At 28.1% G+C, this 25,156-nt stretch overlaps 5 protein-coding genes across 5 annotated transcripts; 3 read left to right on the top strand and 2 right to left on the bottom strand.

Moving 5' to 3' along the window:
• The first annotated feature begins 486 nt into the window (after window positions 1-486).
• Window positions 487-3,055, top strand: LOC103574037 (uncharacterized). Its single transcript, XM_008553372.2, has 7 exons — window positions 487-490; window positions 567-1,051; window positions 1,139-1,341; window positions 1,661-1,838; window positions 1,920-2,306; window positions 2,507-2,707; window positions 2,790-3,055. Exons 1-7 carry the CDS (start codon window positions 487-489, stop codon window positions 3,021-3,023), a joined length of 1,692 nt encoding a protein of 563 aa, XP_008551594.2. The 3' UTR covers window positions 3,024-3,055.
• Window positions 3,056-3,495: 440 nt separating this feature from the next.
• On the bottom strand, window positions 3,496-10,174 carry LOC103574017 (uncharacterized). The gene is made up of 4 exons (XM_008553335.3): window positions 10,115-10,174; window positions 5,443-5,676; window positions 4,582-4,875; window positions 3,496-4,209 (listed from the first exon to the last, which is right to left on the bottom strand). The coding sequence occupies exons 2-4, from the start codon at window positions 5,665-5,667 to the stop codon at window positions 3,739-3,741; spliced, it is 990 nt and encodes a 329-aa protein (XP_008551557.1). The 5' UTR covers window positions 5,668-5,676; window positions 10,115-10,174; the 3' UTR covers window positions 3,496-3,738.
• An 8,393-nt stretch (window positions 10,175-18,567) lies between these two features.
• On the bottom strand, window positions 18,568-23,332 carry LOC103574016 (uncharacterized). Its single transcript, XM_053740782.1, has 5 exons — window positions 23,317-23,332; window positions 22,763-23,246; window positions 21,996-22,059; window positions 20,639-21,095; window positions 18,568-19,123 (listed from the first exon to the last, which is right to left on the bottom strand). Exons 1-5 carry the CDS (start codon window positions 23,326-23,328, stop codon window positions 18,608-18,610), a joined length of 1,533 nt encoding a protein of 510 aa, XP_053596757.1. The 5' UTR covers window positions 23,329-23,332; the 3' UTR covers window positions 18,568-18,607.
• LOC103574014 (larval cuticle protein A2B-like) lies at window positions 20,251-21,261 on the top strand. Its single transcript, XM_008553331.2, has 2 exons — window positions 20,251-20,339; window positions 20,561-21,261. Exons 1-2 carry the CDS (start codon window positions 20,328-20,330, stop codon window positions 21,110-21,112), a joined length of 564 nt encoding a protein of 187 aa, XP_008551553.1. The 5' UTR covers window positions 20,251-20,327; the 3' UTR covers window positions 21,113-21,261.
• On the top strand, window positions 21,737-22,472 carry LOC103574015 (larval cuticle protein A2B-like). Its single transcript, XM_008553333.1, has 2 exons — window positions 21,737-21,816; window positions 21,918-22,472. Exons 1-2 carry the CDS (start codon window positions 21,805-21,807, stop codon window positions 22,425-22,427), a joined length of 522 nt encoding a protein of 173 aa, XP_008551555.1. The 5' UTR covers window positions 21,737-21,804; the 3' UTR covers window positions 22,428-22,472.
• Window positions 23,333-25,156: the final 1,824 nt, after the last annotated feature.

The following is a 25,156-nucleotide window of genomic DNA, read 5'->3' as shown; positions in this document are numbered from 1 at the left end:
ATGAATTTTTATTATCATTTTCAAAAATTTTATTCTTATGACCAAATAAATGACTACTCATTTTTTTTTTTTTTTTTTTTAAATAAAAATTTTTGTTTGTCACCAAAAAAATCTATTAGAATTATAATAAAATTGTTTAAAACTTTAGTAGACGTTTTATTTTATCAAAAATACAATGAAATTTGGAAGTATGGGAATCGTTCCCATACCATTGTGGGAATGGTTCCCATAGTAGTATAGGAATTATACCCATACTGTTATGGGAACCATTCCCATAATACGTAGGAAAATTTCCCATAATTTTTTTTCCGTGTACATTTTTAATTTTTCAAATTTATTTTTAGAACAAAATAAAAAAAAAAATATACAAAGCATTTGTTAAAAAAGTAGTGACGTCATATATAAAATTAAGAAATGTCAAATTTTTTTTACGTTTAAAAAATTATTTAAGCAGAAAAACTAAATAAATATTCAGATAGTTAAAAAATGTGTGAGTAGTTTTTTAAGTATAACTCATAAATGGATTGAGAAATCTTTCATAAAAATAAATTATTTCGACTATACAGTTAACGTTTCACCAAAATTACGACGTCTTGAATTTAAAAAGAAAAATGAAATTCCAAAACAAAGTGAAATTATAAATTCAATTGGCCCTTCACTTACATCGATTTTGTATAATTTTAGTCCGACTGATGTAAAAAAATTATTGGGAGTCATACCTCAACTTGACGGGCCGTCAACAGATTTATGGATACCCCCGAGTGACAAAAAAGACGGGGATAAAATAATTTTAAAACCCATCGTAAATCACGATCTTATCAAAGCTCTCACTCATGATGGGATACTAAAATTAGGAGAACAAGCCAAGAGAAATTACGACGCAAATGTGAATAAAAAAATTAATGACAATCTAAAGCGAGAAATAAAAGAAATCCGTTCAATGTTTGAAGCTGAAAAACGTCATGCTATTAATCTTCATATTAATGATACTATAAATTTATATGAAAGTAAGATTGATTTATTAACTAAAGAGTATGAAAGTAAACTGCAGGTTATTTTTTAAATTTCATTTATTTTATTTAAATTACATTTTTATTCCAATTAAATTTATAAAAATAGTCATTTTTTTTTTAAACAGAAAGAAATAAGTAAAGTTGTAGAAAATTCAAATGAACGATTACAAAAAGCTGTTGCGGCTGAACGTATGAGTGTGACACATCAGATGCTAAAGAAATTAAGAGATGAAATTGGTCATATGGTGATTAAACTGTACGGAGAGTTTGAAAAAAAATCTCAAGCTGACCGGGAAAATATTATCGCTGATTTTAATAAAAAAATTAGGTGCTGTAAAAATAAGTAAAGTTTAAATTACACTGTCGAAAATTCACGGATTAAGTCCGGAGTGAATTTCGAGCGGATGACTGTTTATTTATTTTATCTCCTCAAAGTAAAATTAACTCCGAAATGGAGTTTATCTTAATACTAAAACTCAGAATCGAAGTGCGCGGAGTAATTTTTTGAAACTTCGGAACTCCACGTAACGGAGTAAATTTGAATTTGAATAAAATCCGGAATAACTCATAATTAACTCCTAATTTTTGCAGTGTAGATAATTTTAGTTTGTAATATTATGAAATAACATTTTTAAAATTTTTGTTAGGAACGAACGTAAAGAAAATGATGAACGTTTGAATTACTTTAAACGGCAGAGTGAACTTGAAACGAATTTAAAAAAACTAGAATTAGAAAATAAATATTTCAATAGACTTATTAATTCAATTAATAGAGAAAGATCTCAAAGTGAAACTCGAATGAGTTTTCAGCAGAAAAATTTCCAAGTATTTTTTATTTTCTTTTCTATTTAAATTATAAAATTTAATAGATGAGCAAAATTTATTATTTTATTTTTTATACTTCAGGAAAAAATTACAGCGCTTTATAAACTTTTACTGCAGACATTATACATAATTAAATTTTTACATAAAAAATTGTCACAGCCGGCGATAACTCAAAATCGTGAAATAACTTGGAGAGATAAATTGCAGGAAATAATAAATAAGTTTAAAAAGATTATAAATTTTGTATTTAATGCAATTCCAGGACATGCTGAATTTCTCCTTTCTCTAGAGTCACTTTTGTCTTCGGAACATGACGAGGATAAAAGTGTTTGTGAAAATGAGGATACTAGTCATAGTGTTTTAAAAATAATAAAAAATTTCTCTGAATCATTAGAAAATGATGTTTTTCATGTAGTAGAAATAATTGATAAAAGTGGGAAAAAATGGAGGCCTATTAAAATAATGCAGGTAAACAGTCGTAATATATATTTTAATTTACATTACTCGGTGATCAAATTACCCCATGCTTTTTTTAGAGGCTCTGCATAAACATTTTCAAAAAAACATTTTTTTTTTGTTAAAAAATTGCGTCAAATGTTGTTCCACTCTCCCCTACATTTAACTGCGGGTGAAAAGTCATTAGTAATAAAATAAATAAATTTATTTAGACGTCTCAAGTCCATGAAAATAAACAACTTCTACCAATAACTTTATATTGCGAAGTTACTGATGAAGATTGCTCTGATAATAATTTTGTTAAACCAGACAATGTAATGGATAGTAATGAAGTAACTAAAGATGTCAAAACTTTTGAAGAATTAATTGGAGAAAATAGTTTCACTATAAAACTAATTGATTCGGATACGAATGTAATGAATGAGTATTAAAAAATAGTTAATTTATTAATTATTAATTATAAATTATTAAATTTTGTGATAATTTATTGTTTAGTTGGAAAATTCCAACGAATCAACTGCGTCAGATAAGAAAAGTTCTTTGGACACAGCTGAGGAAGTACTGCAACATAAAATAAAAAATTCGGTGAGAAAGTCGATAGAAATAATAACGAAATTCAAAGAAATTCCATCACGTGGAGATTCATCAAATTTTGACAATGAAACTGATGAAATTTTACAAGATTTAAGGAAATATTCACAAGATTTTGAAAACTTTGGAAGCGATTAAATACAAATTAAAAAAAAAATTATAAATTCAATCGGAAGTTAATATTTAATTTTTTCAATCGATTTTAAAGACAATTGATCAGTTAATTTTTCGGGAATCCCGCGTTTTTTAGTATTTCGCTGCAGCGGCATCCTATAATTAGAGAATAAAATATAACGAGACTGCTGACCGGTTAATATACAGAAGTATCACAAATAAAAAAAAAACACAATTAATTTATTATCTTAAAATTTTATTAATTAAAAAAAAAATTTATAATGACATTAACAATAAATAAATCATTTAACATGAATTTTTAATTATTAAAATATGAAGTAGATATGATGATTACTAAGACAAAAATTAATTAATTAATTAATTAAAAACTACATTGAAAAAATTTTGAAAAGAAACAACCGAAAAAAAAATTTTTTTTTTTAATAACAAATTGAATTTTTAATTATTGACTTAAACGCATTACATATCAATTCTTATTGATAATTATTTACAATTCATCAAGAATAACTCCTATTTATATTAGTTACAATAATAATAATAATAATTACAATAATAATAATAATAATAATAAAATTAATAAAATTAACTTTCTATCAACTGTCGTCATCAAAATACCATGGCGGTAAAAAAAAGTATCTCTCTAATTCTTAATCGTCAGAGTTATAAAAATATTAAAATCATTTTTCGCGTATCAAAAATCCATTAACGATAAAAATTATTATTTTTCATAGTCTTCTTCGTCAGGTCGTACTTGAGGAAACCTTCTGAGTATTTGTTGTTGCTGTTGTTGTTGTTGAGGTCGTCGTTGTTGCAAAGGAATATTAACTTCTTCGGGACTACGGAAAACTTGGTTAACTGGTAAACGGTACTGTGGAATACCTTGTGGTGTCGGTGATGGACGTGCTGTTGCGGGAATGCTATTCAATACCTGTGATGGTTGGTTCAAATATAATTGGGAGTTGTGAAGTGTCCGTCTTGGACTAGGAGTCTGTTGATATTCTTCGCCTTCACGTTCATCGGTGAAAATGTCACCTGGGAAGTAACGTTCGCTGTATCTCAATGTTACGTTTGGCTTTGATTCAGCTTCTTGTAGATTCAATGGTTTGTAAAGATATTCGTTGACAAAATGATACTGAGAACTCTTTTTACAGCTGATATCTCCATTTGGTGGCATACAAATCAAATGAACCTATTAATTGAAAATTTTAAAATTAATTTTAACTTCTAGGAAAAAAATAATTTTAATTTAACGAGATCTGATTACGAATGGAAATCTATTTTTTTATTTTATGATACTGGAGTTAGCCGACGTCAAATAATTTTTTTATTGTTTTTCTAATTGATTAATTTAAAAAAAAAATATATATAAAAATTGCACTTGCAGTTTTTTTAATTTTCTATATGTGCATATTTTTGGTTTTATTTTTTTTTTTGCTATTGATTTGTTGAAAAAAAATCTGAAAGTTGTTAATTGTCTGTTAACTCCAAAATCATAATTTCAGATCTGAATAGATTTCACAAGAGCGCTAATTAATAGAAAAAAAAAAATATGAATGAATACCTGATGGAAAGTAAAACCTTCTGGACAAATCCAAGAGTGCTTAGCATTGTCTTGACAGTAATGGAATACTTCGCAATTAAGTTCCTCGTCAGCATAATAACCAGTTTGTTTATTAACACAATCGAATTTACTTTGAGGTAAAAGTAAACTTAGACGATCTGGTTCATCTTTTTCTTCTTCAAGTGGTTCCTCTTCTAGCTGGGGATTCTGTACACCATAAGACGCACCACGAATTTGACCTTGACGTGGTCCACTGAGGACACTTATTGAGCCTTGATTTGGTTTACGGTAACTCTACAAATAAACATTTAGGAATTTAGAAAAATTTAACTCCCGCAAAAAAAAATTGAAATCTTTTTTTTTTGTACACCGAAAAAAAATTAACTTTTGCAAAAACAATATTTTCTCAAGTACAAAAAACAAAAATTTCTTGGCGCAAGAAAATTTTTTTTTTTCAATTCATAATCAAAAAAATTTCTAAGGGCAAGTAAAAATTTTCTTTTTGAGTTCCAGAATAATTTTCTTGACAGGAAAATCGAAATTTATTTACTGTACTCCAAAAAAAAAAGATCATCATATCTCGAGCTAAGTTCAAATTTCTTCGATTCAGAAAATAATTTTGAGTAAAATTAAATTTTTGCGCCAAAAATATATTAAAAAGAAAATTTCTTGTGATAAGAAAATATTTTTTTTTTTTTGGTAATTTATAAAATTACAGTTAAAATAAATAACAAAAGTTTATTATGATCAATTATAACACAAATGTTTTTATTGTGTCACGACTAATTTGTTGTTTTAAAAAAGGATTGTTTGAGGTGTAGCCGTAATTTATTTTTCTATTTATAGTCTTGAATAATTTACCGGTTGTTGAGCCGGCCGATAGAGAGGAGTAGGTGACGGTGTAGGTGTAACGACATTATCCTCGTAACTGTCATCTCTGTAACCACCAGAAGATGATCCAATGCCAGGACTATACAAAGGCCCGTAAGTTGGTTTCCCGGGGAATGAAACCGACCTTGTGTCTAAATTGTATGGGTTCTGGGCTGCGGTTATTGCAACCCATGTCAGCAAAAACACACGATACATTATTTTACTCTGAAAATAAAAGTTGTTATTCATTTATTAATCTTCATACTTATCATAACTTTTTTTTTAATACGTCGCGCTTTCCAGTTAATTAATAAAAAAAAAATTGATTTCATTTTTTCCTATGAATCTATCAAGATATTTAATGGAAGATATATGAATTAACTTTCGCTGACCCATAGATTCTCTTTGTGAAAATTAATATCTGTTTAAGATGAATCATCATCTTTATTTTTTATGTTCTATTATTGGCAAAAACAATGAGTTTTTAATTTTCAGGTATAGAAAGTTTTTATATATATATGCAATTATTATAATTGTTAATTATTTTCTTAGTTAGTTCATATATATGTGTAGGATTGAGTAAAATATATAAATGTCATTATATTTTGACACGAAAAAAAAAAACGAGTAATGGAAATAAATTTTATTAAAATGACAAAACTTTTACTCATTCATGCTAGGTCGTATCGTTCACTAGGACAAACGTGATAGTTTTCTCCAAATGATCGTTAAACGAATGATTCCACTCTCGTTGTAAAAGTTTCTGAGTGTATGTTTGTATATTTTTCAGCTTAACAACAATATTTACTACCTAGCGAACGTCTTCAGTAAATGAGGTCATTTGTGTTTAATTTCTTCAAGTGGAAAGTTTTTGAATAGCAAAACACTTATGAGTTTTTATTATCACACGAAATTGAAACTCTTGTTTTAGAAAATTTTTTAAAAGTTGTTATTAACAAAGGTAGAAATTTGTCTCGAGTATCAATTTATTCAAAAATATTTTTTTTTTGTATGTATTAATTTTTTTTCCCCGGGGTAAAATGTCGGTCTAAAAAGATTTCAAAAACGTTTGATATGTTGGACTTCGAAATTTGAGACAGATTAGAATTTCCGTTTGAACTTTTTTCAAACTTTTAGAATTTTGATAGTAAAAAATAAAAATTCTAAAAGCTCAAAAAAAAAAAAAAAATTCGCCGAAATTTTAATCTGTCCCAAATTCAGGAGTTCTGCTTTAGAAATTTTCTTGAATTTTTTTTACACTGGTCGCATGTTTTTAAATATTTATTAATAAAAAAATTTTGAACAGTGAAATTTCCTCTTTTTTGTTTTTATAATACACAATTTCATTTACTGAAAAGTGACAGCAAACTGATACGTAAAAATCTATTTATACTTCAATAAATAATTATTTTAATTCATTTCCTTTTCACTTTTTATCTGTAACGTCATTCAACCGTGTCATTATTTATATAATTTACTAATCATTACATTCAAAATTTTACTCCAAAATTTATATTATAATTTTTAACAAAAATTCGATTTTTTGATCTATTAAAATACCAAAAAATATTTTTACCCAAAAATTTTAAGTTTCAGAAATTTTCAATGGTAAATTTTCCAAAAATACAACTCTAATATTTTTCACTTCTATACATTTGTGCAAATCAATCATAAAAAAAAAAAAAAAAAAAAAAAAAAAAAAAACTAAAGGTCAAAGTTGAAGTTTGACGATCTGTTTAATAACTTTTTTTTACATAATATTACGATACAAGATAAAACGGACACGAGGTGAATGATCTTTCGTGCCGCTAAATCAGCCGCGGCAATTATTTAAACATAAGTGTTTATCAATACTCTGATAAATATCAATAGCATCGTAAAATAAATGTCATTTTACTTCATTATTTTATGTATTAGATAATCATGACAAGATTATACTATAAATCTAATCAGAATCACGATCATGAATGAATTTAAGTGAAACAAAATAAATTTTAAAATCCGCGCAAATCCACGAGCTATTTATTTAGCCGGATTTTACAATTAAGGTAAACTTTTTTTTTTTTTTTTATTTAAAATCTATTCTATATTTGCAAAACTCTGGACTTTAGACCGCAGTCATTAAATCCGAGATCAAGAGTAAAGACCGCAGGTCCTGCTTAGTCTGCCAGCAAGTGAAAGTGAGAGGGCTGTAACTCGCTCTATAACTCAGTATGGCTTAGATAAAAATAATAAATTAGCTAAATCTATATCAGACCATAAACTGATATAAATTACGATAGTGTAACATAAGTAAAGATTATTATTATCGACTCATTGCTTGATAGGTAATTAAATATTATTACTATCGCGTTCCAATGGGGTGAGTCCGAGTGGAGAAAACGTCCTTGTACTTTTTAACCCGCCCGCTAAATTTATTCAAACTGTCATATTATTGCATTGTTTAATCTATACATACATAATGTGCAGACACACCTTTTATTTAAACAATAATCAAACATCAATTTCTTTGTTGTGTCACTGACTTCTTGATACGCTTTCAATTTTAAATATTCTATATCGTTTATTTATGTAAATTGATTATTTTTTTTTTTATATTTATAAATATATATAGTCAACTTGAATATGTATACTACTAAAAAATTTTTGTTAATTTTTACGGACAAATTTAATTGAGAACTAATGAAATTTATCAAATTTTTATGAATATAGACTTTTCCATATTTAAAAAAATTACATAACTTTTAATTTTTAAAAATGAGACTAATTAAATATATATATCATATGTGATTAATTGAAATATTGATTTAGATTTTGATTATAAATATTTTTAAAATACAGTAATAATTTTTTTTTTTTTAAATTAATTAGTTTTTGATCATTTTTGAATTATCAAAGACTTGACATCAAATTACACGTATCGAAAAAATAATTACAAATGACAAAGAAAATTTTAATTAAAATTAATGACTTTTCAAATAATTATTACCTATAAAACTAATATTATTTAAAACTAAATTTTAGATAAAAAAAAATATTTAAATGAAATAAATTGTGCAAAGAAAAAAAAAGAATTCTTGGCGCGAAAAAGTTTTACTTGCTCTCAGAAAATTTTTGAAAACGTAAATTTTCTTAGAGCGAGAAAAAAATTTTTTGAGGTAAGAAATCCTTCATTTCTGTTTGTAATTAAATTTATTTTAAATTTATGACTCGAAAATTTGAAGTAAAGTAAAAATAAAATAATTGTCAGTAATTTGAATTTGTTAATAATTTCAATTAATTCGTAGCAAATTTCAATAAAAATTTTCAATAGAATAGATGGATAAATTTATGTAAGAGGAAAAAAAAAATGGTATCAGTTATTTGGAACAAGATATGCCGGTACAGGTTACTTGCAAGTACAACCACTAGTCACACGCCCGTAATTCTCAGTGCATAAAGAAAGCGATTGTGTAACAAGGGTATAGAGATAGTTGTCCAGTTGGTCGGAAATTCTTAAATAAGATCATGATACGATACGGGTTTTGCTGAAGTTAATCTAAGCTGTTACTGAGCTATAGAATAAACGCGAAAAATATATAAATATATACATTTAAGAACTAGATTCCGTGCTATTGCAACAAGTCAACTCCTACATATATGACGGATAATTTAAGGAAATGATTTTTTTTATTTCATTATTTTATTTTTATTCTTAAACAGGTCAGTCGCATAATAATCAACCGGTTAAATTTTTTAAAATAATTAATCATTTCTTTATCATCATATATATTTATATATTTTAATATTTTAATAATAATTTAATTAATTGCTCATTATTTTGACACAAATAATATGCGTTTTATTTTTATTCACTTATAATGAGTAATTAAATTTTATTTACTTATAAGTATAATTCAGTATTAGAATTAAAGTATGAGAATCAATAAAAAAAATAATTATCTATAATTTATAGTGATACTTCCGAAGCATTAATTATTAAATAAATGTAATTAAAAAATTAAATATTCAAATTTTTATAAATAATTAAATCATGAAATTGCTGATTTAATTAATAAAAATGAATATTTTTATTTAATATATATATATGTATATATATATATATATATATATATATATATATATATTATAAAAATTAATTAGGAAAATGGACAATTAAAATAATTATTGCTTACAAAGTAAGTAGAGTATTGAATAATTAAATAGATTTAGAGGAAAGTATATAATTGAGTATGTAAATTAATTGACTAATTAATTAGTTGTAATAATAATTGTAAATTAAATAATAATTGAATGTAAAAAAATTTGAACTGTAAAATTTGAAAATTCAAAGGTAATTGAAAAATTTGAAATTAAAAAATTTTGAAATTGGATCAAAATTAAAAAAAATTGAATAACATTTCAAAATTGAATGGTAATTGAAAAAATTTTAATAAAAAAAAAATTAATTGTAAAATTTTGTAATTGATCCATAACTGAAGTTTGAAAAAAAAATTGAATTGTACAATTTCAAAATTGAGTGGCAATCAAAATTGGAACAAAAAAAATGAATTGTAAAATTTTAAAATTGAAAAATTTTAAAAAGGAAAAAAATGAATAGTAGGATTTTAAACTTGAATCGTAATTGAAAAATTTGAAGTAAAAAAAAAAAAAAAATTGTTACCTGATAATATTTGATATCTAGTAGAATGTAAAACACCAAGAACACAGGTGATACGTCAACACGCACGGGATTTATCCTGCGGCGGCGCCACGGCATTCGCTTATATAGCTCGGCATGCTGAAAGTTTCCTCCACCAGTAACGCAGTATAGAATTGTCCATTTCTTACACTAAGGCCCGAGCTAAGGCTTAGAGACCAGAGAAGTAAAAAAGTACCAAGTGGTGGAAGCCAGTTTTGTTCGGTCCAATACATTTGATATACTCCAATTGTACTCTACAATTTGTACTTTTATTTTTAAAAAACAGTCAACCATAAAAAGAACAATCCGTCATCAGTAAACGCTTTAATTTAATGATTATCCCCAGCTTTCTTACAAGAAAGTAAGTTTATCCCAATTCAAGCGGTTCTAATTCAATTCATTTGGTAATCCCATAGAAATTCTGTACGGATTTAAAAAGACCTGTCCTCATTATTCGTCAGATTTTTTTCTAACCGACTCTTACTACTGGTTTCAAAAATTTGTTATCCGTCACTTTTATTTAAATCATAACATTAATGCAGTATTACATCATAAATTATTTTTACTTTTTATTAAAATAAATATAAAGTATATTTTTAAGAGTTTACTCACCGTTGACTTTAATTAATGAGTAAAATTTACCAACCAATAAATTACAATAGTGAAAATATAAATTTAACAAATGTTTCGTGCAACATGAAAGAATTGCCAAAAGAAAGTACTGATCCAATTTCATATATTTTAATAGATTAAGAGTATTTAGTGCGTAGAATTTGACGATGAGTAAATATCATCTCTACACACATTACACACATACGCACATGTACTTACAGAAAACAAAATGCAACAAATGTCTGTAATGTTATCATAAATGTATATCATAAAAAAATTTTTACACTTGACTCAGATTCTAACAATAAAATTTTGATCATTATCCTCATCATATATATGCGGTACTGTAGTACACGTGAAGAAAGTCCTAAGCTTTCCATCTCATTATTAATGAATTAGTTTCTTTAATAAAATAAAAAATAAATTTTTAAAAATACTACCAATAATTTACCAAAATAAATTAAAAAAAAAAAAAAAAAAAAAAAAAAATTCATATTTAAATAAATGTAAATTTTTTTCTATATTTACAGATGACCTTAAACCGTACTCTAGATAACATTTCTAATTCCAATCGAATGTCCGATTATCTAACCACTTCCGGTCTTAATTTATATCCACATTTAAATAAATAAAAATTAAATTCTATAACTTATAAGAAATTATTCAATAAAATATATCAAAATAATTATATCTATTGATCTGACATATTATTTATTAAAATATTTATCAATATAAATGTCTCTAGTATTAAAAAAAAAAATCTAAAATAATCGGACATTAGTGTATACATTATAATTCCACAGAGGGTGTGGTCTCGAAAGAGTTTTGTTTTAAGTATTTTAATATACATTCGGGTGCTTTGAACGCATAAGAAACACTTTCACCTTACGAGTAACAGAGACGTTGATAGAGAATAAAATTGTGAAAGAGAGAGAAACTCATACTGACTTTACTTTACTCCGAGAGCTGAGTCTCCAGAGTAGAGTGAAAGTCATCGATTGAGTTCTTTTCTTTAATATGTATATATATCATATGTATATACATATAAACACCCAATACTCTACACAACTGCACTCTTTGCCACACTATAGGTATACGTATTGCATTACTCCAGGTCTTAACATACTCGCCCTCCATAGCCTTTACGCCCCTGTATTATTTTCGCGTCCGGGCGTTAATTATCCGTCTGTATTATACGTAAGAGAATTAAATACACGTACTGCGGTTTATTGCGCCAATGAATGTGCACTTGTATGTTGTGTGTATAAGGACGCGAAACAGACATAACCATCTAGGCTAGATGGGGAATGAATTGCAGATGGAATTATTTATACGGCATCTAGTCGAGTCAAGGATCTTCAAGGCCGTTTTATTCTACCATAGATTATTTATCATTCTCTGTAACTCTATTTATTGTTCTGTCAATCATGTGTTATGCCAATGAATAAATATTTGATTAAATATATTTTTATATATAAATATCTATTATATGCTAATGATTTATGAATTTTAATTTTTAACTTTGAGATAAACGGAAGCTCATTAATCATGATAGCAATCAAATTATTTAGAGGCTATTGATATATTTCCGGTTATTTTTTATTTTTATTTTTTTGTTAAAAGTTGTAAAAAAAAAAATGTATATTAAATTTAAAAAATGATAGAGCAAAAGGAGTGCAGACGGTTTTAAATATAAGAGTATCATTACTTTCGCTGGGAGTATTTTTTGTCGTTTGATCAGCCGTAACAACGTAAATATAAGTAGAAAGGTATAAACGTGAGTCAATAACACGAGAATGATTAACTTATATACATATATCTAGCGGTCATGGTCTTACGGAAGTGGAAAATATATATTTAAGTTTTTTTTTTTATTTTTATTATGGGAAAACATGTGAAATTAGAAAATTTTGATAAGTGATGGGGGTTATTATTATTATGATAGATTAAATTAGTGGTTGGCTGTTTGCTCAGTTTAGTAATCTGATATTTACTTCCGTTTTATATTGCTTTATTTTAATATCTTCAATGTCGAGATTTAGTTTTATACTCTTTGATATTTTATTACTTGGTATTTTTTTTATTTTCATAAAAATATACAATGCGAATTGTGAGCGGTCTTACTGTTTTTTAATTTTGAAGAATGGTTTCATTTAATTACACATAACTTTGTATCCTTTTGAGACAAAAAATTGAACCTCAAATTTAAGCTGCATTTAGACTAGAAGTTGATGCATTAGATAAATAATACATTAAATTGACATTCATCTTTTTTGCTGAAGAATTTGATTCTGATGCTAATTTAGAAGAGAAAAAAAGCGTGAAATGGACCCCAATTTTTTTTTATTGTTAAACTGTGCAAGGGGTAAAATAAATATCATAGGGCAATGTGGGCTACTTGAAATTACCTGAAAAAAATTTTGCTCTTAAATCAACAGTTAAAATTTTTATGTAAATGGTTATATGACTATCCACAGCAAAAATATAACAAATGTCATTAATCGTATCAATATTCACCGTCAACATTAGAATCACTGTACATATTTTTTAGATATTTTAAACATAAACTGTAGAAAATTTTCGGAACATGGAGAGGATGACTATTTATTTATTTAATCCCCTCGGAGTAAATTTGACTTTAAAAGGAAGTTTATTTTGATATTGACTCTGGTTAAAAGTGAAATTCGCTCTGAAAGGAAGTTTGTTTTAATATTTTAAAAATCTGAATCAGAGTAAACGCGGATTGGAATAAAATCCGGATCATGCGGAGTGATTTTTTTAAACTCCGAGAGACGGAGTTAATTTGAATTTAAATAAAATCCGTATCTACTCTGAATTCACTTAATTTTTTACAGTATAATGAGAAATAATATCTTCCATCTTAATTTTTTTTTTCATTGATATTTTGTCTTGTATATTTAGTACTTACTTATATTATATGTAGATAACATACTCTAATTTTTTTCAAATTTTTTTTTTATTTTAATCAATTAGGGAAGAGGGAGGGGGGCAAAATGGACCCCAAAATTAAGGGGCCCATTTTGTCCCCAAATTATTCGAGACACTCAAAATTTTAAATGACACCCCCTTTTCCTATTAGGGGAGAGTGGGGCAAAATGGACTCCTGAGGGTAAAATGGGCTGACATACTATATATAAGCCCTCATTTCTTAAGGGACCCATTTTACCCCACCTTCCCCTACTAGGTTTTCATGGAAAAATTTACTGTCGTCAAAAAAAAAAAATTAAAAAATAAGTAATTATGGTGACATATTTATTATTTTTATATATATACATAAGTATAGCTCATACATTGATATTGTGACTAATTACTATTTGAACATATAAATATTAATTATTTTTATTTTTTTTTGTACATCATTACTATGAACCGGAGCAGCCACTTGTAATAAATTCGCATTTTTACGCTTTGTAATTAATCTACTAGACCTATGATAAAAAAAAATATGAGAAAAGTATGAAATCTGGATTTTTCGAGACTTTACTATTTTTACAGAGCGTAAAATTCGCACATTAATTTTTAAATTTAAAATTTAAAAAAAAATTGAAATTTGAAATTTGATAGTTTTTAATTTTTGGGAAATTCTTTAAGGTCTGTCTCGATCCAATACTGCATCTTACTCCTTGTTAAAATAAATTAAGTATTAACTTTCTACTAGTGTAACACATTATCGTGGCCTGTTTTAAATATTAATTAATAGTTTTACGTAAGTAATAATATGTACTCAGTACTTAATTAAAAAAAAATATTTATAGCAATTATACATCAACTATATTATTAATGAAATATTTTTAAAAGTGATTATTCAAAAGTTTCCTATAATTAAATTTTTTATTCTAGTAGAAGTATATAATTTAATAATAATAGCTTTGTAAATGTTTTGTAATTTTTGTTAAATTAATTAATATAATTAATATCTTAATTAAATCAAGTAATCATCATGTTCAATTGGTGGTAACTTAAAACACATGAAATAGGTTTAATTTTATTGGCTGGTACTTATGGCTTTGCTTTCACTACTTCGTAAGGAGGTAACGCCATCATCGGCAGACTGTCGACCTAAAATCCCTTAATTTCACTCTTTAAATCGGTAAATGAGATTTCTTTACTTTACCTACATAAAAATTTTTGTTTGTAAAGTTAAAAAAAAATCAGACATGGGGTCATCAAACCGGGTGGGCAAAATAACCCACCCCAGAAATTTTGACAATTTTGAATGTCCAAACTTTTTTTTTTGGAGTTCTACCCTAATAGCACGATTTGCTCGTCAAAAAGTTAGTATTCATTAGTTTGCGACCAACTTGACGACAAGTTGTCGACAACTCTTGCTTTTGCAACTTTTGGCTAGAAGTTACCGCCAACTTTTTGAAAAAGTTTACGTCAAGGAAGAGCCGCAATTCGAATGCAGGTTTCTGAGAAAATTTAAGGCAACTTTACGTCAACTTATGCTTGCCAACTTTTGCCATCAATTTTCTCAGAAAACGACAACTTTTGCGGTCAACTTGGCGTCTAGTTGTGGCTATCAGAGTAATTTTTAAATCATTTTTAAATTTTATATATATTTTTTATTACAGATATTTTTTTTATCAATGAAACTTATAATCTATAGACTAAATAAAAATAAATTACAAAATTTACAATTAAAAATCAAAATAGATTATAGTAATCACAGATAATTCAAATATTCATTGTGAGAATCAGCAAATGTATCATGGACCTACTTATTATTTAAATTTGACCCTAGTCTACGGTTCAGAGAACTTAATTATCATTGACCACAAAAAATACATACAGTGTCGTCTTTACAAAAGTTATTTGTCTTCAATAACTTTTTTTGACGGCATTTTTATTTTCTAAATGTATTGCAAATTTTTTTTTTATTCAGATCAGACATAAGCAATTTTTTTTAAAGAAAGATTAAAAAATTTTTTTTTACTTTTTTCTACTGGCCCACTTTGCCCTTCCGAGAAAAAAAAATTTTTTTGATGATAACTGAAAATTTGGTTTCATTACTTCATATGAAAGTCAAAAAAAGTAGATGCTGTATTTGAATTTACGAAAACCCATTTTTTTTAGGGTTCCGTTTGCGCGCCCTTTCCTATATTTTATAAAAAAATAAATAAATAATAATAACAATAATAATAAAGTGTAGTTGCATATCAAGGTTTTACAAAACGATTTATAAAAGTTAATCATTGATCTTGATCATGAATCACAGTAAGAATAAACATGTCCTTCAATATATTATAAATAAAATAAAATAAAAAATGTATGATAATCATACGCTGTTGATTGAAATCAGTTGTTATTTGACTTCTTATTTTTATGAATTACTTATGCAAAGTGTATCTTTGTATAATCTATAAAAATTGAATGATAAAAACATTAAGAAAGGTGCTAGTTAAATCTCACTCAGTTAAATTTATCTGCATGCTGGCATTACACCGGCGTTAATTTTTAAATTTTGTTTCTCACTGTGCCGGTTCTCTTTGGATATCTTGGAAAATTATAATTCTTATGAGAATTTATGAAGACTTTATTTTTACACCCTTGAAATTTATATATCTGGTATCACATATTTATACTCGCGAATACACGACTGAAATTTAATATGAAGATATGTCTATTTTATGTTTTCAATAAATTTTCCTGTAATAAAAATATTTTAAATAAAAATAAATAATTTCAATTCAATAATAAAATTTTTAAAAAACATTTGCATAAAAATCGGTTTTGTTTTTTAATATTTAGAGTATAGAGAATGAAATTTGAGGTAAAACGGGTCCTACAAAATATTTTAGAAATTGAAACTACACTGTAAAAAATTTGCGGAGTAAATCCGGAGCGAATGAGGGTTGAAATAAAATTCAAATTACTCCGCTAAAAAAAACAAACTTCCTCTTTAGTAAATATTCGGTATGCAGGGTAATTCTTTTTTCAACTCCGGAACTCTGAGTATATGAATTCGGGCTTGAAATAAAATGAATAATTACTTCGAATCTACTTTCAATTTTTCACAGTAGGGATAAAACGTCCTTCAAAAAGTCAAAATTTTAAAAAATATGTTAAGAGGCAATAAAGATTAAATGGGGAGAATATAAGCCACTTAAAATTTTCCAAAAAAAAATTCAAAATATTAAATCAGCCTTAAAAAATTTTTTTCCTATTAGGGTCATATCGTTTTCGAATACATGTTCGTCGACTAAAATAATGTAAAATTTTGTGTCAAAAATGGAATTTACTTCATCGTTGGTCGAAAATAAAATAATCAAGATTCAAAAAAATTTTGATTAATAAAAAAACATATTCCATCATATTTTTATCAAACCGGGTGTTAACACTATCGAGACACCATAATCTTTACCTTGAATTGCATAAATAATCATAACATAAAACACAAAAATTTTAAATTTCATTTTTCCATGCTCTAAAAATCAATTTTTATTTACACAAGCTTTTTTTTCAACACACTTATCTTATATATTTTTTAAATAGACTCATATTTTGACAGCCGAGATTGCGTGCACTTGAGCAAGTGCCGGACACTTTCTCTGGACTTATATGTCGACTTAAAAATTTTAAAATAAAAACTAACATTACAAATAAAATAATTAACTCGAGTACTTAAAAAAATAAATACCATACCAATAAAAATAACAATAATCATTATTTTTTTAGTGACCATGAATATGATGTGCGTAAAAAAATTTGATATAATTTAAATAATTTAAATATGGAATGTATTATTACTTTCATTCCTCCTCCTTACGGATATGTATATAAATATATATATATATATATTTAGATTTTTAAATAATTTATTTCATCAACATAATTACGTAAGTCAAGGCAATTAATAATAATATCGCTTGGGGCGTGGATATAAACGATTGTATGGATTATCATTATTGGCAATCTTAAAAAAACCACAAACCAATAATTCAATGATTCGCATATACAAATTCGACATTTGTTAATTGTACAGATTTAAAACCTACACATCAAATAAAAAACAAACTCAAATACACATTGAAAAAAAAAAAATATTTACATCATTTAATTTATATGCCAACAAAACAACAAATAAGACAAATTCAATTTTAAAAATAAATATACACATATATATTTTTATTATCTAAATTAACTTACAGACAATTACCAAAATTGATGGTTATACATTAGGATTTTTTACCGAGCATCAGCAAAAAATAAACGGATAATAAAATAAAATAATAAATGATTAAAAAATAATTATATTTAGCGATGGCTGTGTACAGTGTAGTGTAATGTAAATAAATTTTTTAAGAGATAATTTGAATTGACGATAATCATTATTGCGAGTCTTGTTATTATGCACCGAGGCCAACTGGTCAGTTTGATGGTTGCACAGACAATGAACCATTTGCAGTGTGCCCAGCCCTGCCCACCGGCTCTTCTCATGAATAACTATCTGGAAAGTGGGCCGAGGCAGTTCATTGGCGATATAATCCACTGATTCTATGCCAATGTTACTAAAGATGATACTTTTTTTTACTTCATTTCTTACCCCAAAAACTTTCTCGTTCCAAGAAAATTTTTGTTTTTAATTTATAATGCAAAAAGTTTCTGAGGGCAAGTAAAAATTTTTGGCGTCGAATCCTTTTTTTCTGTGCACTTCAAGTACTTCAGGACCTTCAGACTCTTTAAACCCTAGTGATTATCTTATTTCTTAAAAATTTATATTCGCATGAATAAAATAACAGTAAACCACAAATTTAATTATGAATTATATTTATTCCACATGTACATAATTTTCGGTTGTAAAAAAGACATTATCAAAATGTATAATAAACAATTTCACAATTAGTAATGGTTGTATGCAGAGTGATCGTAACCGTTGGAGTAAGCGACGTGTTGTTTGTATGCAACTGGAGCTGCAGCATAAACTGGCGCAGCATGTACCACTGGTGTGTGTACTACTGGAGCATGGACTACTGGAGTGACGGTTTTAACTGCGTAATGGGCGGGTTCTTTTTCAACAACGGCGTTGAATCCATTGACATCGTCAGCGGTGTAATGAACAACACGACGAGTTCCGTCAGCTTCAACAAGACTGTAGCTTCCTTTGACAGCATCGCCGTTTCTCACTTCATGTTGGGATTTAGAGTCACCAGTTAGAGGATCCTGGACTCCGTAGTTGAAGCTGTATTGAGGATGATGGTCGAATTCAGTGTCCACGTGCTTCACCAAGGTCTTGGTTACTGGAGCGGTGTACAACAATGGGGCTGATTGATGGACGTATTGAGTTGGTGCGTATCCATATTGAACTGGAAGTACTCCAGCATTGGCAATAGCCAAAAGTGCAGCGAAAGTTACGAACTGAAAAATAATTATTATTAATATTTAATATTATAAAATTGTAATAACAATAAATAAATTATTAAATTACTTTGAATGCCATTGTAGTTATTTCTACCTAAGACGGTTGAATGATGGTTAAACCAAATTTTTCTCAGCTTTTATACCTCGAAAATTTCTAAAAAAAAAACCTTGAGTGGGAGAAAATCCCGACCGATAAAAATATCAATAGTGATAGACGATAGATTGTCTAATAGATTTTATCAACGTCTGTCAATGATTGTATGTAACTTTTTATTATTTAAGCTTTACATAAATTATATTTTTAGGGCCTGACGTGAACGTGTGTTGCAACGGGTGGGTCCCACCTTGTTCTGGACAGCGAACGCACCACGCCCTAGATTTTCGGCGGCTCGGTTCTACTTGTTACTTTACCTTTCGGATCGGACACCTGATCCACTTTTATTTTACCGCACAAACGACGTAACATACATTAACTCGAGGTAACTCACGATCTTACGTCACTTTCACCCAAATGACCTAAAGGCCATTTGCCTTTCCCACTAAATAATTTCCTCGTACTCTTCATCTTTTTCATATGTAATAATTATTATATATATGTTATATATATCTACCTATATATATTTATATACTTCGCATTACTGCAAACAAAATAATATAATAATCCATTTTTTTTTTTTTTATTTTGTCGTTCACTTGAACGCAATTCAGTCAATTTGTTTCGAGGATTGAGAAATATTAAAAATAAATATATATATACATATATACATATAAGATGAAAGACAAAATTACCGCATTGACCTCAACGTATGAATTCTCCTATAAAAAAAAAGTAATGAAACAAAAATAAAAAAAATTTATCAAAGTATTTAAAAAAATGTTTTTTATTATTAAATCCATTAACTTAATAAATTACATGAGAAAATAAATGCCCTGTCAGCACAGTGATAGATCAAATATTTAAAATTACAGATGTATATCTGATTATTTAGGCAACATATCAAATAAAACTACACATAACACACATTATATTGTATCACCTATCTAATCGCCCAAGGCTAAAAACATTTAACGTTTTAAGTGAGAGGCTCCGGTGATTTTTACAGACTAGTGGCTCTAGCAAACATATATAAGTTCACGAAATTATAATTTAGGCATCAGTTCTCGATCCACTACGATCTAAGAATCACTTAAGTAAATAATAATGGCATTCAAGGTAAAATTTAATAATATTTTAGTTGAATACCCACCTAGTGTTCTATCGCCATTTAAACTGTGCATTATTTCAGTACTTTATTAATTAAGTTACTCTCGAAATTAGTGCATTTAAGTGTGTGTTTAATAATTAATAACTGTGGACATGTTTCTAATATTGACTCTGTACACTTAGTTTTAATTACTTAATTAATTAATTAATTAAAAAATTTTTAATTGCAGTTTGTAGCTCTTGCCACCCTCTTGGCGGTCGCAAACGCAGGACTGGTGCCGTACGGCTACCAAGCAGCACCAGCTCACTTGACCTACGGTCAGTACGGACACTACGCACATGGAACACCCCTTGCCTACGCAGCGCCCGTAGCTAAGGCGGTTGTCACCAAAACCGTAGACACGGAATACGACCCCCATCCTGAGTACAATTTCTCTTACAATGTCCATGACAGTCTGACTGGCGATGCCAAGACCCAACAGGAAACGCGTCACGGTGATGTCGTTGAAGGCAGCTACAGTCTCGTTGAAGCCGACGGAACTCGTCGCGTTGTTCATTACACCGCTGATGACGTCAACGGATTCAACGCTGTTGTGGAAAAACAACCGGCTGCTGTTGCTGTCAAAACTGTTGCACCAGTAGTTCATGCTCCAGCTTATGCATACAAAGCTGCTCCAGTTTACCATGCTGCACCAGTAGCATACAAAGCTGCCCCAGTCTACGCCACATCTTACGCTGCACCTGTTGCCCATCAGTACACTGAAGCTTTGTACCATCATTAAATTTTAAATTCGCCCTGAACGTATTTTTGTATGAGAAAAAAAATAATTACGGGTTTTAATTTTCAAATTATGGTTTTTTACTTTTATTATTTTTTTTTACTGCTGTAAATAAGAGCTTGTGCATAATAAAGAATTTCATTTTTTATATGATACAATTTTTTAATTTATTTGTTTTAAATTTTACACAGAAACAATTAAAAAAAACTATCACACAGAAAAAAATTATTTTTTGACAAAAAATTTTGAGCTTTCAATTCATACTGCAAAATATTTATTTGCACCAAGAAATCCTTTTTACCTGTATAATTTTTTTTTAAAATTCAAAATTCAAGTCACGGGAATTTTTTTATTTCTGGTATAAATTTATTTTTAGCATTAAAGTTATGCTTAAAATTTTTTTTATCGGAATTGTATATAGATATATTTATATATAAATGAAATTACATCAGCTCATTGTGAGCGTAATAAGGATAAAATTGGCTGTATAACCGAGAGATTGAGTTTGGGTTTGCGTAACTCAGAACTTACCCACCAGACACTTTGCCGAATTGGGGCCTCCACTAACTGGATGCACCGAAGTGCAAACTGGAGGGGTGTGGTCAGGGTGTATATATTCCGCCGGAGACAAGAAATTGCATTCAGTTTCAAACTCTGTTTCAAGTATTATTACAGATAACCCCGTAATCGAAAAAATGGCCTTTAAGGTAATATTCTAAAATCTAAATAACTAAACTATAAAAATAAATATAAAAAATTATCTATTGAAAAATAGTTTTCTCTATTGACATCACTGTAATTTTTTTAGTTCATCAGTCTATTGGCTTTGGTAGCTGCAGCTAACGCTGGTTTTGTACCAGCAAGTTATCATGCGCCATTGGCTTACGCAGCACCTGCGGCATATGCAGCTCCAGCAATAGCTAAAGTTGCGACACCAGTATTGGCCAAAACTATTGAAGATAATTACGATCCTCATCCACAATACAGCTACTCATACGATGTCCAAGATTCCATAACTGGGGACAACAAACAACAATACGAATCCCGCAATGGTGACTCTGTCCAAGGCAGCTACTCACTTCTTGAAGCCGATGGTTCTCGTCGTATTGTTGACTACACTGCTGATGCAATCAATGGATTCAATGCTGTTGTACGTAAAGAACCCGCTCAAGTTGCTGTCAAAGCTGTACATGCTGCTCCAGTTGTTCATGCTGCCCCGGTAGTTCATGCTGCTCCAGTTGTTCACGCTGCACCTTTGGTACACGCAGCCCCTGCACCAGTTGCCTACGCTGCTCCTTTGGCTAAACTTTACCACTAAACACTAAGACTAGAAAAATTAATACTGTAAAAGCTGATTGTTAGTTTTTTTAATTTTTCTGATGACTGAACAAATTTGTATAGTATAAAGAATAAACTACAACTTAAAGAACATTTTTTTTTATTTGTGTAGATATATAGTAGTATAGTAGTACTTATAATTTTATTTTTTAAAAATTTATATTCGCATGAATAAAATAACAGTAAACCACAAATTTAATTATGAATTATATTTATTCCACATGTACATAATTTTCGGTTGTAAAAAAGACATTATCAAAATGTATAATATACAATTTCACAATTAGTAATGGTTGTATGCAGAGTGATCGTAACCGTTGGAGTAAGCGACGTGTTGTTTGTATGCAACTGGAGCTGCAGCGTAAACTGGCGCAGCATGTACGACTGGTGTATGTACTACTGGAGCATGGACTACTGGAGTGACGGTTTTAACTGCGTAATGGGCGGGTTCTTTTTCAACAACGGCGTTGAATCCATTGACATCGTCAGCGGTGTAGTGAACAACACGACGAGTTCCGTCAGCTTCAACAAGACTGTAGCTTCCTTTGACAGCATCGCCGTTTCTCACTTCATGTTGGGATTTAGAGTCACCAGTTAGGGGATCCTGGACTCCGTAGTTGAAGCTGTATTGAGGATGATGGTCGAATTCAGTGTCCACGTGCTTCACCAAGGTCTTGGTTACTGGAGCGGTGTACAACAATGGGGCTGATTGATGGACGTATTGAGTTGGTGCGTATCCATATTGAACTGGAAGTACTCCAGCATTGGCAATAGCCAAAAGTGCAGCGAAAGTTACGAACTGAAAAATAATTATTATTAATATTTAATATTATAAAATTGTAATAACAATAAATAAATTATTAAATTACTTTGAATGCCATTGTAGTTATTTCTACCTAAGACGGTTGAATGATGGTTAGACCAAATTTTTCTCAGCTTTTATACCTCGAAAATTTCTAAAAAATAAACCTTGAGTGGGAGAAAATCCCTACCGATGAAAATATCAATAGTAATAGAAGATAGATTGTCTAATAGATTTTATCAACGTCTGTCAATAGTATACATATATATATATATATATATATATAACATATATAATAATTATTACGTACGAAAAAGATGAAGGATACGAGGAAATTATTTAGTTGGAAAGGCAAATGGCCTTTAGATTATTTGGGTGAAAGTGACGTAAGATTATGAGTTACCTCAAGTTGTTCATGGCGGACCTTTTGTACACGCAGCCCCTATACCAGTTGCCTATTTCAAAAAATTTTTTTACACGAGTTTTAATAAAAAAAATTAAATTACAATCTAATTAAAAAAATTATGTCGCATTGTCATTTTCATAAAACTTGCGATCGTTCTGCAGATGAGTTGTAATTTAAGAAACATTTTATTCTTTACTTTTATTCCAAACTCATCTAAAAAATCATAACCCGTAGCGATATCACGCCCAATATAATTATATATTTTTTCAATTTTTAATTTGAAAAAAAATCAAACAAAAAATTACACCAACTCCCATAAAAGTGTCGCAATTTTTTAAACATAAAGATATCGGAATATCTCATTTAAATATTAATAAATAATAATTCATATAATAACTTCAGTCCATGAAGTTTTCACAAATGACGGACAGTCGGTGTTTTTTAACTGTTGTTTTGAGAATAAAAGTAATTCTCAAAGGCTGTACTTATTTTCAGGCGTTCAAATGCGCGGATCTCCATTAATAAATAACAGTAACCACATCCATATGATTTTCTGTTATAACTTTTGATATATTTAAATTACATTGTCTTAAAAAAAATTTAATAAATAAGCACTTACAACCAATTAAAGGATAAATAATTAAAATAACATATAATTTAACTCGACAGAATTGAAATCTTGTTTTGACCCACTTTAAGCATTGAAACCTCATAAAAAAAGCATTCTTCTGACTGGTGGTCTGTCTGCCAATATATTTATATATATTAGGGTGATTCAAAAAATAACAAAATTTTTTTTCTTCGCTCACACAGGTTCAAAAGTTTCATTTAAATATAAAAAGACGCCTGTGAAAATTAGAGCTCTTAATATTAACATAAAGATGTTCCGCATTGCACTTTTCTATTTTCCATAAGAATAACATGGAAAATTTTTTTTTGCATGTTCTTATTGTTATAACTAGCTAACGATGCATCATAGAAAGAATCAACAGGCATATTTTCGTAGGAAATTGAATGCTCTACAAAAAAAGTCTCTTATCATTTTTTGATAAATCCATTTGTTCAAAAGTTATTCGAGGTTGAAGTTGAATTTATATTAAATTTTCAGATCTTTTTACTTTTCCGGCAAAACTATCAGACTTATCACAAAATATCATAGGACTTTTTTTGTAGACATTTTTATTTCCTACAAATTATTACTGACAAAGTTTTTTCGAATTCCTGATTGTTTTCTAGTTATCATCATTTTCATTTCAAATTCTTAAAATCGATCAGAAGATTATTTTATATATATATATATATATATATATATATATATATATATATATATATATATATATATATAATATCATTAAATGCAGCTTTAAAAAAATTTCAAATACAAAAAAAACATTTATAAACTAATGAGCTGTAATTTATTCATGAAATATAATTCGATATATTAAATTACAATAAAATATGTAACTAATTATTACGAAATATTTGAACGGTATTCAGTGTA

The sequence above is a fragment of the Microplitis demolitor genome, chromosome 7 (genome assembly GCF_026212275.2).
Source record: "Microplitis demolitor isolate Queensland-Clemson2020A chromosome 7, iyMicDemo2.1a, whole genome shotgun sequence".
Classification (NCBI taxonomy): domain Eukaryota; kingdom Metazoa; phylum Arthropoda; class Insecta; order Hymenoptera; family Braconidae; genus Microplitis; species Microplitis demolitor.
The sequence above is the reverse complement of the archived record's forward strand: the minus strand, read 5'-3'. Positions and strand labels throughout refer to the sequence as shown.

Bases quoted from the DNA above. Each gene is read 5' to 3' on its own strand.
- LOC103574017 (XM_008553335.3), bottom strand. From the start codon at position 5,667: ATGTATCGTGTGTTTTTGCTGACATGGGTTGCAATAACCGCAGCCCAG. The intron at 4,876-5,442 runs GTAAATTATTCA...GTTTATTTGTAG, and splicing joins ATCGGCCGGCTCAACAACCG to AGTTACCGTAAACCAAATCA. The intron at 4,210-4,581 runs GTATTCATTCAT...TTCAATTAATAG, and splicing joins AAGGTTTTACTTTCCATCAG to GTTCATTTGATTTGTATGCC.
- LOC103574016 (XM_053740782.1), bottom strand. The intron at 22,060-22,762 runs GTTACGATCACT...TATCTTCAATAG, and splicing joins ACACGTCGCTTACTCCAACG to TTTTGGCCAATACTGGTGTC. The intron at 19,124-20,638 runs GTGAGCTGGTGC...ATTATTTTTCAG, and splicing joins CCGTACTGACCGTAGGTCAA to TTCGTAACTTTCGCTGCACT.
- LOC103574037 (XM_008553372.2), top strand. The intron at 1,342-1,660 runs GTGCTGTAAAAA...AATTTTTGTTAG, and splicing joins GATTTTAATAAAAAAATTAG to GAACGAACGTAAAGAAAATG. The intron at 2,708-2,789 runs GTAATGAATGAG...TTTATTGTTTAG, and splicing joins TAATTGATTCGGATACGAAT to TTGGAAAATTCCAACGAATC.